This window comes from Hypanus sabinus, chromosome 10 (assembly GCF_030144855.1).
Source record: "Hypanus sabinus isolate sHypSab1 chromosome 10, sHypSab1.hap1, whole genome shotgun sequence".
Classification (NCBI taxonomy): domain Eukaryota; kingdom Metazoa; phylum Chordata; class Chondrichthyes; order Myliobatiformes; family Dasyatidae; genus Hypanus; species Hypanus sabinus.
The window spans coordinates 100,313,083-100,330,729 of record NC_082715.1 but is presented as its reverse complement, the minus strand read 5'-3'; the positions used below and the strand labels follow the sequence as shown (position 1 = coordinate 100,330,729).

Here is a 17,647-nt window from a genome sequence, read left to right as displayed (position 1 = left end):
ATTTGGTGCTGTCCAAATGGGTATTTTTTTAAAATCTTGACAATCATCCAGTAATACTGTACATCTGTTAGCGTGGACATGTACGTACCAACTCCTACCGTTGTTCTCTAATGGGGAAAGCTGTTGAAGAGTGTCAGCTGCCATGTACCTTTTGTAGTCTTATTGGAAATTCAGCCTTTGAAACTGGTTAGATCACAGCAGGCATATTGTGTTCAGTTCTGGCCACCTCATTATAGGAAAGATGTGGAAGCTTAAGAAAGGGTGCAGGAGAGACTTTTCAGGATGCTGTCTGGAATAGAGGTCAGTCCTCATGAGGAATAAGTTGAGTGAGCTAGGGCTTTTCTCTTTGGAGAGGAGGAGCTTGAGAGTTGACTTGATAGAGGTGTGCAAGATGATAATAGGCATAGATAACAGTGGGTAACCAGATACTATTTTTCCAGTGTTAAAATGGCTAATACAAAGGGATAGAACTTCAAGGCATTTGGAGGAAAGTGTGTGTGTGTGTGTGTGTGTGTGTGTGTGTGTGTGTGTGTGAGATAGGTCTTTACTGAGTGTTAGGTGAGTGAGCACTGGTAGAGGCAGATATTTTACTGGTGTTTAAGAGACTCTTAGATAAATGAAAGAAAAATGGAGAACTATGTGGGAGAGAAAAGTTAGATTGATATCGGGATAGGTTGAGGGATTGGTATGACATGTGCGCCAAAGAACATGTATTGAGATGTATTTTTCTATGTTTTGTGAAATATTCTCTTGAAGGTTTTCAAATTATGGTTATCACAAATATCTTTTTTGTCCCCCTGCCCCCCCCCCCCCCCCCCAGTGTGCAGGAGAAATGGGAGAAGAACATTGGTGTGCACTGCATGATCTTCCCAGCGAGCACCTGTCTGGAGCTGTTACTCATACTAGCATCCTCAACTGCCTCTCTCCCTCCATCACTGCAGAATTTGAACTCATTCAAGGTACGTGTTATTGTTTGAGGCAAACAATTCGTGTTGTTTTCAATAAAGCTGACAGAGCTGTGTTGTCCTAATAGCTCAGTGGTTGTGCGTGTTGCTAGCTGAGCTGTCAGTACATCTCCAAGTCTCAGTCTGTGTTAAATTTAGAAAAAGCAGAAACTGCTGATGAAAGTGTGTGTGTGTGTGTGTGTGTGTGTGTTTATAGTAAAAGGTGGCGTGCTTCTTGTGCATTGGAACTTCAGAATTAGGAGATATAGGCTAAGTGGCTGTTTAAGCTTTGTTCTACCATTCAACAATATCACAGACAATCTTTAACCTCAACCATAGTTTGCAGCATAGAACAGTACAGGTAGTCCCTGAGTTATGAACGTCTGACTTATGAACAACTCGTACTTATGAACCTATGAAGGAGAACGCCATCTGCCATTTTAAGTCAGATCATGACACTGTCCGCCATTTTAAGTCATTGTCGTTGACACTGTGTTGAGTGTGTAACTTTGTATTTGGCTTAAATTTTTCTTAGCAAGGTTCACCCTCACCCTGCCCCCCCCCCTTCCGGTCAGCTGGTGGTGCAGTGAGATCAGGAGATCAGTGCCGGGCTCGAGAACGGAGGTTCCCGAGTTCGATCAAGTGACCTAGTGCACGGGGTTGATGTCGAGCTTGCAACTCGGCCTCGTAAAAAAAACACTACCACCTCCAGTTTAAATTCCCACACGGAATATTAAGGAGGATCAAATACCCAAACCCAGCACAGCCCCCACTTGTCCCATTTAACCTGTTTCAGTGTGGTGGACTTTAGGACCTGGGGAATTCAGTGCGGTGGTCCTTAGGGCCTGGCGGAGCTCAAGACCTGCCACCCGCTGTGTTTCTGTTCAGTTGACGGGAAGTGAACACGATTGAAAATAAAGTGGAAATAATAAAGTGTTTGGAAAGAGGTGAAACGTCATCGGTCATTGGAAAAGCGTTAGGCTACGGTCAGTCAACGATCAGAATAATTTTAAAGGATAAAGTGAGAATAATGGAGCACGTGAAAAGCACAGCCCTGATGAAAGCTACATTTATTACTAAGCAATGCAGTGGTTTAATTATTGGAATACATATGTTTCTTAAGTATTTTATATGCATAGAAAGGTAAAGTATATACTGTATACTGTAAACGTTTGACTAACTGACGCTAAATGATACTGGATGTACTTGTTCCAACTTACGTACAAATTGGGCTTAAAGATGGACTCAGGAACAGAACTCGTTCGTAACCTGGGGACTGCCTGTACAGGCTCTTTTGCTCAGAGTGTTGTATTGACCTTTTAACCTACTCCAAGACCCAGATAACCCTTTCCTCCTACATAGTCTTCCATTTTTCTTTCATCCATGTGCCTAAGAGTGTCTTAAATGTCCCAACGTATCTGCCTTTATCACGACTCCTTGCGGTGTGTTCCACGCACCCATCAATCTCGGTGTTTTAAAAAAAATCTATGCCTGACATCTCCCTTGTACTTTAACAACCTTAAAATTATGTCCTCTTGTAGTAACCATTGCCACCCTGGGAGAAAGGCGCTGGCTATCCTTTCTGTTATATCTCTTCATGTCTTATCAAGTCACCTGTTATCCTCCAAAGAGAAAAGCATTATCTTGCTCAGCCTTCATAGGACATACTCTCTTATCTAGGCAACATCATGGTAAATTTTCTCTGCGATGAAGCTTCCACATCTTTCCTTTATTGAGGCAAGCAGAACTGAACACAATACTCAAAGTGTGACATCTCCATCCATTTGATTTCTTTAATATCTAGTAGTGCAATGATACCTGTTTTGTAACCCAGCATTGACTGGGGCTTTACAGCCCTCTGGACTAAAGGATTTCAAAAATTCACCATCCTCTGAAGAAATGTCTCCTCAGTACACTCTTAAGTAGGCTGTTCTTTATTTTGAGACAGAGGCCCCTTGAATAAAGCTCTCAGCCAAGGAGAACATCCTGTCCGTCTTGAAAGAACCATATGTATTTTAATGAGATCACCTCTCAATCCTTTTACACTCTAGAGAATACAGAACCACCCTACTCAATCTGCCCTTCCCAGGAACCAGCCAAGTAAATCTTGCTGCACTGCCTCTATAATAGGGTTTTTCAGTTTTTTAGGTTAAGGAAACCAAAACTGTATGGTGCACTCCCAAGTTAAAGCACTATATAACTGTCATTGTTACTCTTTGTATTCAAATCTTCTTTCACAAAAGCTGAATGTACCATTTGCTTTCCTGGGCACGTGGGTGTTGAGTGGAGACCAGGGTCAACCTTGACAGTCAGTTGGTCAGCGTTAAATGTCATTGAAGCCAGTTTGTTTGAACACAGCCATAAGCATTATAGTACTAGTGGCTGTTACCACTGCTTCAAGAAGGATTGGTGATAGCAAAAGTGAAAACGGGGGGGGGGGGGGGGTGGAATGGTGAATAGCAAAACGCACTGGATGATAATGTTTTGAATGATTGTCATCATTGTTTACATCAGCTTTCATTTCTAAGTGGAGTCGAACTCTAGCAAGCAGCATTTAGCTGAAGAACCTGAAAACAGGCAGCTAAAACTGGAGGTTAATCAGGACTATATAAATAAGTAAAAAAAATAGAGGGGCCTAACACGGAGATTTTAGAATTATAGATCTTAATAAGAATTTAAATAAAAATCTGTCAAACTGCAGTGGAGGAGTAGACATTCCAAACTTGTCAAAGCAGTAAAGGCAAAGAGAAACATTAATAACTGTGCTTGTGCATTCCTCACTGCCATGCTTCCACACCAGCTGTACACATAAACTGACTGATTGAATAATGGAAACCTCTACTCAATATGGGATTGAAATGGTACTTACTGTCCTTGGCAATTGATAGTTATTTTCAGTGGCTATGAAAGAGATGTGACAAAGATTCAGCTTTGATGTATGGAAACAAACAAATTCTCTTCCAAGAGATCTTTTACTAAGATAGATAAAAATACCTCTCTTATTAATTCTATTCGAAGCATTCTGATGGTGAATAACTGTGTGCATCATCCTGGGACTGACAGTGACTGGGTCTCTGCATACATCATCCTTGGGACTGACAGTGACTGGGTCTCTGGTCCCATCATCCTGCGACTGACGGTGACTGGGTCTCTGCACCCATCATCCTGCGACTGACAGTGACTGGGTCTCTGCAACCATCATCCCTGTGACTGACAGTGACTGGGTCTCTGCACCCAACATCCTGGTACTGATAGTGATTGGATCACTGTATTGATCAGTCTGAGACTGAGAGTGACTGGATCACTGTATTGATCAGTCTGAGACTGAGAGTGACTGGATCACTGTATTGATCAGTCTGAGACTGAGAGTGACTGGATCACTGTATTGATCAGTCTGAGACTGAGAGTGATTGGATCACTGTATTGATCAGAATGAGAATGTCAGTGATTGGATCACTGTATTGATCAGAATGAGACTGTGATTGGATCACTGTATTGATCAGAATGAGACTGTGATTGGATCACTGTATTGATCAGAATGAGACTGAGGGTGATTGGATCACTGTATTGATCAGAATGAGAATGTCAGTGACTGGATCACTGTATTGATCAGAATGAGACTGAGTGATTGGATCACTGTATTGATCAGAATGAGAATGTCAGTGACTATTGATCAGAATGAGACAGAGTGATTGGATCACTGTATTGATCAGAATGAGAATGTCAGTGACTGGATCACTATTGATCAGAATGAGAATGTCAGTGACTGGATCACTGTATTGATCAGAATGAGACTGAGTGATTGGATCACTGTATTGATCAGAATGAGAATGTCAGTGACTGGATCACTGTATTGATCAGAATGAGACTGAGAGTGATTGGATCACTGTATTGATCAGAATGAGAATGTCAGTGACTGGATCACTGTATTGATCAGAATGAGACAGAGGGTGATTGGATCACTGTATTGATCAGAATGAGAATGTCAGTGACTGGATCACTGTATTGATCAGAATGAGACTGAGAGTGATTGGATCACTGTATTGATCAGAATGAGACTGAGAGTGATTGGATCACTGTATTGATCAGAATGAGACTGAGAGTGATTGGATCACTGTATTGATCAGAATGAGAATGTCAGTGACTGGATCACTGTATTGATCAGAAAGAGACTGAGAGTGATTGGATGACTGTATTGATCAGAATGAGAATGTCATTGACTGTATTGATCAGAATGAGAATGTCAGTGACTGGATCACTGTATTGATCAGAAAGAGACTGAGAGTGATTGGATGACTGTATTGATCAGAATGAGAATGTCATTGACTGTATTGATCAGAATGAGAATGTCAGTGACTGGATCACTGTATTGATCAGAATGAGACTGAGGGTGATTGGATCACTGTATTGATCAGAATGAGAATGTCAGTGACTATTGATCAGAATGAGACAGAGTGATTGGATCACTGTATTGATCAGAATGAGAATGTCAGTGACTGGATCACTATTGATCAGAATGAGAATGTCAGTGACTGGATCACTGTATTGATCAGAATGAGACTGAGTGATTGGATCACTGTATTGATCAGAATGAGAATGTCAGTGACTGGATCACTGTATTGATCAGAATGAGACTGAGAGTGATTGGATCACTGTATTGATCAGAATGAGAATGTCAGTGACTGGATCACTGTATTGATCAGAATGAGACAGAGGGTGATTGGATCACTGTATTGATCAGAATGAGAATGTCAGTGACTGGATCACTGTATTGATCAGAATGAGACTGAGAGTGATTGGATCACTGTATTGATCAGAATGAGACTGAGAGTGATTGGATCACTGTATTGATCAGAATGAGAATGTCAGTGACTGGATCACTGTATTGATCAGAAAGAGTGAGAGTGATTGGATGACTGTATTGATCAGAATGAGAATGTCATTGACTGTATTGATCAGAATGAGACTGAGAGTGATTGGATCACTGTATTGATCAGAATGAAAATGTCAGTGACTGGATCACTATTGATCAGAATGAGAATGTCAGTGACTGGATCACTGTATTGATCAGAATGAGACTGTCAGTGACTGGATCACTGTATTGATCAGAATGAGACTGAGTGATTGGATCACTGTATTGATCAGAATGAGAATGTCAGTGACTGGATCACTGTATTGATCAGAATGAGACTGAGAGTGATTGGATCACTGTATTGATCAGAATGAGACTGAGTGATTGGATCACTGTATTGATCAGAATGAGAATGTCAGTGACTGGATCACTGTATTGATTAGAATGAGACTGAGTGATTGGATCACTGTATTGATCAGTCTGAGACTGAGAGTGATTGGATCACTGTATTGATCAGAATGAGAATGTCAGTGACTGGATCACTGTATTGATCAGAATGAGACTGAGTGATTGGATCACTGTATTGATCAGAATGAGAATGTCAGTGACTGGATCACTGTATTGATTAGAATGAGACTGAGTGATTGGATCACTGTATTGATCAGAATGAGACAGGGTGATTGGATCACTGTATTGATCAGAATGAGACAGGGTGACTGGATCACTGTATTGATCAGAATGAGACAGGGTGATTGGATCACTGTATTGATCAGAATGAGACAGGGTGATTGGATCACTGTATTGATCAGAATGAGACAGGGTGATTGGATCACTGTATTGATCAGAATGAGACAGGGTGATTGGATCACTGTATTGATCAGAATGAGACAGGGTGACTGGATCACTGTATTGATCAGAATGAGACAGGGTGATTGGATCACTGTATTGATCAGAATGAGACAGGGTGATTGGATCACTGTATTGATCAGAATGAGACAGGGTGATTGGATCACTGTATTGATCAGAATGAGACAGGGTGACTGGATCACTGTATTGATCAGAATGAGAATGTCAGTGACTGGATCACTGTATTGATCAGAATGAGACAGGGTGATTGGATCACTGTATTGATCAGAATGAGACAGGGTGATTGGATCACTGTATTGATCAGAATGAGACAGGGTGATTGGATCACTGTATTGATCAGAATGAGAATGTCAGTGACTGGATCACTGTATTGATCAGAATGAGACTGAGTGATTGGATCACTGTATTGATCAGAATGAGAATGTCAGTGACTGGATCACTGTATTGATTAGAATGAGACTGAGTGATTGGATCACTGTATTGATCAGAATGAGACAGGGTGATTGGATCACTGTATTGATCAGAATGAGAATGTCAGTGACTGGATCACTGTATTGATCAGAAAGAGACTGAGAGTGATTGGATGACTGTATTGATCAGAATGAGAATGTCAGTGACTGGATCACTGTATTGATCAGAAAGAGTGAGAGTGATTGGATGACTGTATTGATCAGAATGAGAATGTCATTGACTGTATTGATCAGAATGAGACTGAGAGTGATTGGATCACTGTATTGATCAGAATGAAAATGTCAGTGACTGGATCACTATTGATCAGAATGAGAATGTCAGTGACTGGATCACTGTATTGATCAGAATGAGACTGTCAGTGACTGGATCACTGTATTGATCTGAATGAGACTGAGTGATTGGATCACTGTATTGATCAGAATGAGAATGTCAGTGACTGGATCACTGTATTGATCAGAATGAGACTGAGAGTGATTGGATCACTGTATTGATCAGAATGAGACTGAGTGATTGGATCACTGTATTGATCAGAATGAGAATGTCAGTGACTGGATCACTGTATTGATTAGAATGAGACTGAGTGATTGGATCACTGTATTGATCAGTCTGAGACTGAGAGTGATTGGATCACTGTATTGATCAGAATGAGAATGTCAGTGACTGGATCACTGTATTGATCAGAATGAGACTGAGTGATTGGATCACTGTATTGATCAGAATGAGAATGTCAGTGACTGGATCACTGTATTGATTAGAATGAGACTGAGTGATTGGATCACTGTATTGATCAGAATGAGACAGGGTGATTGGATCACTGTATTGATCAGAATGAGACAGGGTGACTGGATCACTGTATTGATCAGAATGAGACAGGGTGATTGGATCACTGTATTGATCAGAATGAGACAGGGTGATTGGATCACTGTATTGATCAGAATGAGACAGGGTGATTGGATCACTGTATTGATCAGAATGAGACAGGGTGATTGGATCACTGTATTGATCAGAATGAGACAGGGTGACTGGATCACTGTATTGATCAGAATGAGACAGGGTGATTGGATCACTGTATTGATCAGAATGAGACAGGGTGATTGGATCACTGTATTGATCAGAATGAGACAGGGTGACTGGATCACTGTATTGATCAGAATGAGAATGTCAGTGACTGGATCACTGTATTGATCAGAATGAGACAGGGTGATTGGATCACTGTATTGATCAGAATGAGACAGGGTGATAGGATCACTGTATTGATCAGAATGAGACAGGGTGATTGGATCACTGTATTGATCAGAATGAGACAGGGTGATTGGATCACTGTATTGATCAGAATGAGACAGGGTGATTGGATCACTGTATTGATCAGAATGAGACAGGGTGACTGGATCACTGTATTGATCAGAATGAGACAGGGTGATTGGATCACTGTATTGATCAGAATGAGACAGGGTGATTGGATCACTGTATTGATCAGAATGAGACAGGGTGATTGGATCACTGTATTGATCAGAATGAGAATGTCAGTGACTGGATCACTGTATTGATCAGAATGAGACTGAGTGATTGGATCACTGTATTGATCAGAATGAGAATGTCAGTGACTGGATCACTGTATTGATTAGAATGAGACTGAGTGATTGGATCACTGTATTGATCAGAATGAGACAGGGTGATTGGATCACTGTATTGATCAGAATGAGACAGGGTGATTGGATCACTGTATTGATCAGAATGAGACAGGGTGACTGGATCACTGTATTGATCAGAATGAGACAGGGTGATTGGATCACTGTATTGATCAGAATGATACAGGGTGATTGGATCACTGTATTGATCAGAATGAGACAGGGTGATTGGATCACTGTATTGATCAGAATGAGACAGGGTGGCTGGATCACTGTATTGATCAGAATGAGACAGTGATTGGATCACTGTATTGATCAGAATGAGACAGAGGGTGATTGGATCACTGTATTGATCAGAAAGAGACTGAGAGTGATTGGATCACTGTATTGATCAGAATGAGAATGTCAGTGACTGGATCACTGTTTTGATCAGAAAGAGACAGAGAGTGATTGGATCACTGTATTGATCAGAATGAGAATGTCAGTGACTGGATCACTGTATTGATCAGAATGAGACTGAGAGTGATTGGATCACTGTATTGATCAGAATGAGAATGTCAGTGACTGGATCACTATTCTTCAGAATGAGAATGTCAGTGACTGGATCACTGTATTGATCAGAATGAGACTGAGAGTGATTGGATCACTATTGATTAGAATGAGACTGAGAGTGACTGGATCACTGTATTGATCAGAATGATAATGTCAGTGACTGGATCACTGTATTGATCAGAATGAGAATGTCAGTGACTGGATCACTGTATTGATCAGAATGAGACTGAGAGTGATTGGATCACTATTGATTAGAATGAGACAGAGAGTGACTGGATCACTGTATTGATCAGAATGATAATGTCAGTGACTGGATCACTGTATTGATCAGAATGAGAATGTCAGTGACTGGATCACTGTATTGATCAGAATGAGACAGAGTGATTGGATCACTGTATTGATCAGAATGAGACTGAGTGACTGGATCACTGTATTGATCAGAATGAGACAGAGTGACTGGATCACTGTATTGATCAGAATGAGAATGTCAGTGATTGGATCACTGTATTGATCAGAATAAGAATGTCAGTGACTGGATCACTGTATTGATCAGTCTGAGACTGAGAGTAATTGGATCACTGTATTGATCAGTCTGAGACTGAGAGTGACTGGATCACTGTATTGATCAGAATGAGAATGTCAGTGATTGGATCACTGTATTGATCAGAATGAGACTGTGATTGGATCACTGTATTGATCAGAATGAGACTGAGGGTGATTGGATCACTGTATTGATCAGAATGAGAGGGTGATTGGATCACTCTATTGATCAGAATGAGACAGAGTGATTGGATCACTGTATTGATCAGAATGAGAATGTCAGTGACTATTGATCAGAATGAGACTGAGAGTGATTGGATCACTGTATTGATCAGAATGAGAATGTCAGTGACTGGATCACTATTGATCAGAATGAGACTGAGTGATTGGATCACTGTATTGATCAGAATGAGACTGAGTGATTGGATCACTGTATTGATCAGAATGAGAATGTCAGTGACTGGATCACTGTATTGATCAGAATGAGACTGAGAGTGATTGGATCACTGTATTGATCAGAATGAGAATGTCAGTGACTGGATCACTGTATTGATCAGAATGAGACTGAGAGTGATTGGATCACTGTATTGATCAGAATGAGAATGTCAGTGACTGGATCACTATTCTTCAGAATGAGAATGTCAGTGACTGGATCACTGTATTGATCAGAATGAGACTGAGAGTGATTGGATCACTATTGATTAGAATGAGACTGAGAGTGACTGGATCACTGTATTGATCAGAATGATAATGTCAGTGACTGGATCACTGTATTGATCAGAATGAGAATGTCAGTGACTGGATCACTGTATTGATCAGAATGAGACTGAGAGTGATTGGATCACTATTGATTAGAATGAGACAGAGAGTGACTGGATCACTGTATTGATCAGAATGATAATGTCAGTGACTGGATCACTGTATTGATCAGAATGAGAATGTCAGTGACTGGATCACTGTATTGATCAGAATGAGACAGAGTGATTGGATCACTGTATTGATCAGAATGAGACTGAGTGACTGGATCACTGTATTGATCAGAATGAGACAGAGTGACTGGATCACTGTATTGATCAGAATGAGAATGTCAGTGATTGGATCACTGTATTGATCAGAATAAGAATGTCAGTGACTGGATCACTGTATTGATCAGTCTGAGACTGAGAGTAATTGGATCACTGTATTGATCAGTCTGAGACTGAGAGTGACTGGATCACTGTATTGATCAGAATGAGAATGTCAGTGATTGGATCACTGTATTGATCAGAATGAGACTGTGATTGGATCACTGTATTGATCAGAATGAGACTGAGGGTGATTGGATCACTGTATTGATCAGAATGAGAGGGTGATTGGATCACTCTATTGATCAGAATGAGACAGAGTGATTGGATCACTGTATTGATCAGAATGAGAATGTCAGTGACTATTGATCAGAATGAGACTGAGAGTGATTGGATCACTGTATTGATCAGAATGAGAATGTCAGTGACTGGATCACTATTGATCAGAATGAGACTGAGTGATTGGATCACTGTATTGATCAGAATGAGACTGAGTGATTGGATCACTGTATTGATCAGAATGAGAATGTCAGTGACTGGATCACTGTATTGATCAGAATGAGACTGAGAGTGATTGGATCACTGTATTGATCAGAATGAGACAGGGTGATTGGATCACTGTATTGATCAGAATGAGACTGAGAGTGATTGGATCACTGTATTGATCAGAATGAGACTGAGGGTGATTGGATCACTGTATTGATCAGAATGAGACAGGGTGATTGGATCACTGTATTGATCAGAATGAGACAGAGTGATTGGATCACTGTATTGATCAGAATGAGACAGAGGGTGATTGGATCACTGTATTGATCAGAATGAGACAGAGTGATTGGATTACTGTATTGATCAGAATGAGACAGAGGGTGATTGGATCACTGTATTGATCAGAAAGAGACAGAGAGTGATTGGATCACTGTATTGATCAGAATGAGAATGTCAGTGATTGGATCACTGTATTGATCAGAATGAGACAGAGGGTGATTGGATCACTGTATTGATCAGAATGAGACAGAGTGATTGGATCACTGTATTGATCAGAATGAGAATGTCATTGACTGTATTGATCAGAATGAGACTGAGAGTGATTGGATCACTGTATTGATCAGAATGAGTATGTCAGTGACTGGATCACTGTTGATCAGAAAGAGACTGAGAGTGATTGGATCACTGTATTGATCAGAATGAGAATGTCAGTGACTGGATCACTGTATTGATCAGAAAGAGACAGAGAGTGATTGGATCACTGTATTGATCAGAATGAGAATGTCAGTGACTGTATTGATCAGAATGAGACTGAGAGTGATTGGATCACTGTATTGATCAGAATGAGAATGTCAGTGACTGGATCACTGTATTGATCAGAATGAGAATGTCAGTGACTGGATCACTGTATTGATCAGAATGAGAATGTCACTGACTGCATGACTGTATTGATCAGAATGAGAATGTCAGTGACTGGATTACTGTATTGATCAGAATGAGACTGAGAGTGATTGGATCACTGTATTGATCAGAATGAGACTGAGTGATTGGATCACTGTATTGATCAGAATGAGAATGTCAGTGACTGGATCACTGTATTGATTAGAATGAGACTGAGAGTGATTGGATCACTATTGATTAGAATGAGACTGAGAGGGACTGGATCACTGTATTGATCAGTCTGAGACTGAAAGTGATTGGATCACTGTATTGATCAGAATGAGACTGAGAGTGATTGGATCACTGTATTGATCAGAATGAGAATGTCAATGACTGGATCACTCTTGATCAGTATGAGAATGTCAGTGACTGGATCACTGTATTGATCAGAATGAGAATGTCAGTGACTGGATCACTGTATTGATCAGTCTGAGACTGAGAGTGATTGGATCACTGTATTGATCAGAATGAGACAGAGGGTGATTGGATCACTGTATTGATCAGAATGAGAATGTCAGTGACTGGATCACTATTGATCAGAATGAGAATGTCAGTGACTGGATCACTGTATTGATCAGAATGAGACTGAGAGAAATTGGATCACTGTATTGATTAGAATGAGACAGAGTGATTGGATCACTGTATTGATCAGAATGAGAATGTCAGTGACTGGATCACTGTATTGATCAGAAAGAGACTGAGAGTGATTGGATTACTGTATTGATCAGAATGAGAATGTCATTGACTGTATTGATCAGAATGAGACTGAGAGTGATTGGATCACTGTATTGATCAGAATGAGAATGTCAGTGACTGGATCACTATTGATCAGAATGAGAATGTGAGTGACTGGATCACTGTATTGATCAGAATGAGAATGTCAGTGACTGGATCACTGTATTGATCAGAATGAGACTGAGTGATTGGATCACTGTATTGATCGGAATGAGAATGTCAGTGACTGGATCACTGTATTGATCAGAATGAGACTGAGAGTGATTGGATCACTGTATTGATCAGAATGAGACAGAGGGTGATTGGATCACTGTATTGATCAGAATGAGACAGAGGGTGATTGGATCACTGTATTGATCAGAATGAGACAGAGTGTTTGGATCACTGTATTGATCAGAATGAGAATGTCAGTGACTGGATCACTGTATTGATCAGAATGAGACTGAGTGATTGGATCACTGTATTGATCGGAATGAGAATGTCAGTGACTGGATCACTGTATTGATCAGAATGAGACTGAGAGTGATTGGATCACTGTATTGATCAGAATGAGACAGAGGGTGATTGGATCACTGTATTGATCAGAATGAGACAGAGGGTGATTGGATCACTGTATTGATCAGAATGAGACAGAGTGATGGGTTCACTGTATTGATCAGAATGAGAATGTCAGTGACTGGATCACTGTATTGATCAGAAAGAGACTGAGAGTGATTGGATTACTGTATTGATCAGAATGAGAATGTCATTGACTGTATTGATCAGAATGAGACTGAGAGTGATTGGATCACTGTATTGATCAGAATGAGAATGTCAGTGACTGGATCACTATTGATCAGAATGAGAATGTCAGTGACTGGATCACTGTATTGATCAGAATGAGAATGTCAGTGACTGGATCACTGTATTGATCAGAATGAGACTGAGTGATTGGATCACTGTATTGATCGGAATGAGAATGTCAGTGACTGGATCACTGTATTGATCAGAATGAGACTGAGAGTGATTGGATCTCTGTATTGATCAGAATGAGACAGAGGGTGATTGGATCACTGTATTGATCAGAATGAGACAGAGGGTGATTGGATCACTGTATTGATCAGAATGAGACAGAGTGATTGGATCACTGTATTGATCAGAATGAGAATGTCAGTGACTGGATCACTGTATTGATCAGAAAGAGACTGAGAGTGATTGGATTACTGTATTGATCAGAATGAGAATGTCATTGACTGTATTGATCAGAATGAGACTGAGTGATTGGATCACTGTATTGATCGGAATGAGAATGTCAGGGACTGGATCACTGTATTGATCAGAATGAGACTGAGAGTGATTGGATCTCTGTATTGATCAGAATGAGACAGAGGGTGATTGGATCACTGTATTGATCAGAATGAGACAGAGGGTGATTGGATCACTGTATTGATCAGAATGAGACAGAGTGATTGGATCACTGTATTGATCAGAATGAGAATGTCAGTGACTGGATCACTGTATTGATCAGAAAGAGACTGAGAGTGATTGGATTACTGTATTGATCAGAATGAGAATGTCATTGACTGTATTGATCAGAATGAGACTGAGAGTGATTGGATCACTGTATTGATCAGAATGAGAATGTCAGTGACTGGATCACTATTGATCAGAATGAGAATGTCAGTGACTGGATCACTGTATTGATCAGAATGGGACTGAGTGACTGGATCACTGTATTGATCAGAATGAGACTGAGTGATTGGATCACTGTATTGATCAGAATGAGAATGTCAGTGACTGGATCACTGTATTGATCAGAATGAGACTGAGAGTGTTTGGATCACTGTATTGATCGGAATGAGAATGTCAGTGACTGGATCACTGTATTGATCAGAATGAGACTGAGAGTGATTGGATCTCTGTATTGATCAGAATGAGAATGTCAGTGACTGGATCACTGTATTGATCAGAATGAGACTGAGAGTGATTGGATCACTGTATTGATCAGAATGAGACTGAGAGTGATTGGATCACTGTATTGATCAGAATGAGAATGTCAGTGACTGGATCACTGTATTGATCAGAATGAGAATGTCATTGACTGTATTGATCAGAATGAGACTGAGAGTGATTGGATCACTGTATTGATCAGAATGAAAATGTCAGTGACTGGATCACTATTGATCAGAATGAGAATGTCAGTGACTGGATCACTGTATTGATCAGAATGAGACTGTCAGTGACTGGATCACTGTATTGATCAGAATGAGACTGAGTGATTGGATCACTGTATTGATCAGAATGAGAATGTCAGTGACTGGATCACTGTATTGATCAGAATGAGACTGAGAGTGATTGGATCACTGTATTGATCTGAATGAGAATGTCAGTGGATCACTGTATTGATCAGAATGAGACTGAGTGATTGGATCACTGTATTGATCAGAATGAGAATGTCAGTGACTGGATCACTGTATTGATTAGAATGAGACTGAGTGATTGGATCACTGTATTGATCAGTCTGAGACTGAGAGTGATTGGATCACTGTATTGATCAGAATGAGAATGTCAGTGACTGGATCACTGTATTGATCAGAATGAGACTGAGTGATTGGATCACTGTATTGATCAGAATGAGAATGTCAGTGACTGGATCACTGTATTGATTAGAATGAGACTGAGTGATTGGATCACTGTATTGATCAGAATGAGACAGGGTGATTGGATCACTGTATTGATCAGAATGAGACAGGGTGACTGGATCACTGTATTGATCAGAATGAGACAGGGTGATTGGATCACTGTATTGATCAGAATGCGACAGGGTGATTGGATCACTGTATTGATCAGAATGAGACAGGGTGATTGGATCACTGTATTGATCAGAATGAGACAGGGTGATTGGATCACTGTATTGATCAGAATGAGACAGGGTGACTGGATCACTGTATTGATCAGAATGAGACAGGGTGACTGGATCACTGTATTGATCAGAATGAGACAGGGTGATTGGATCACTGTATTGATCAGAATGAGACAGGGTGATTGGATCACTGTATTGATCAGAATGAGAATGTCAGTGACTGGATCACTGTATTGATCAGAATGAGACTGAGTGATTGGATCACTGTATTGATCAGAATGAGAATGTCAGTGACTGGATCACTGTATTGATTAGAATGAGACTGAGTGATTGGATCACTGTATTGATCAGAATGAGACGGTGATTGGATCACTGTATTGATCAGAATGAGACAGGGTGATTGGATCACTGTATTGATCGGAATGAGACAGGGTGACTGGATCACTGTATTGATCAGAATGAGACAGGGTGATTGGATCACTGAATTGATCAGAATGAGACAGGGTGATTGGATCACTGTATTGATCAGAATGAGACAGGGTGATTGGATCACTGTATTGATCAGAATGAGACAGGGTGACTGGATCACTGTATTGATCAGAATGAGACAGTGATTGGATCACTGTATTGATCAGAATGAGACAGAGGGTGATTGGATCACTGTATTGATCAGAAAGAGACTGTGAGTGATTGGATCACTGTATTGATCAGAATGAGAATGTCAGTGACTGGATCACTGTTTTGATCAGAAAGAGACAGAGAGTGATTGAATCACTGTATTGATCAGAATGAGAATGTCAGTGACTGGATCACTGTATTGATCAGAATGAGACTGAGAGTGATTGGATCACTGTATTGATCAGAATGAGAATGTCAGTGACTGGATCACTATTCTTCAGAATGAGAATGTCAGTGACTGGATCACTGTATTGATCAGAATGAGACTGAGAGTGATTGGATCACTATTGATTAGAATGAGACTGAGAGTGACTGGATCACTGTATTGATCAGAATGATAATGTCAGTGACTGGATCACTGTATTGATCAGAATGAGACTGAGAGTGATTGGATCACTATTGATTAGAATGAGACAGAGAGTGACTGGATCACTGTATTGATCAGAATGATAATGTCAGTGACTGGATCACTGTATTGATCAGAATGAGAATGTCAGTGACTGGATCACTGTATTGATCAGAATGAGACAGAGTGATTGGATCACTGTATTGATCAGAATGAGACTGAGTGACTGGATCACTGTATTGATCAGAATGAGACAGAGTGACTGGATCACTGTATTGATCAGAATGAGACTGAGTGATTGGATCACTGTATTGATCAGAATGAGACAGAGGGTGATTGGATCATTGTATTGATCAGAATGAGAATGTCAGTGATTGGATCACTGTATTGATCAGAATAAGAATGTCAGTGACTGGATCACTGTATTGATCAGTCTGAGACTGAGAGTAATTGGATCACTGTATTGATCAGTCTGAGACTGAGAGTGACTGGATCACTGTATTGATCAGAATGAGAATGTCAGTGATTGGATCACTGTATTGATCAGAATGAGACTGTGATTGGATCACTGTATTGATCAGAATGAGACTGAGGGTGATTGGATCACTGTATTGATCAGAATGAGAGGTTGATTGGATCACTGTATTGATCAGAATGAGACAGAGTGATTGGATCACTGTATTGATCAGAATGAGAATGTCAG

General features: G+C 40.3%; 1 protein-coding gene across 4 annotated transcripts in view; it reads left to right on the top strand.

The window, feature by feature from the left end:
* ube3d (ubiquitin protein ligase E3D) overlaps positions 1–17,647 on the top strand; it is a 358,068-nt gene that overhangs the window by 111,624 nt on the left and 228,797 nt on the right. For all 4 annotated transcript variants that reach the window (XR_009514423.1, XR_009514422.1, XR_009514421.1 and 1 more), the window contains exon 9: positions 821–959. Coding sequence is in view for 1 of the 4 variants with exons in the window: in XM_059982380.1 (XP_059838363.1) it covers positions 821–959 (139 nt within the window). In the remaining 3 variants the exon portion in view is untranslated. The remainder of the gene's footprint in view (positions 1–820; positions 960–17,647) is intronic.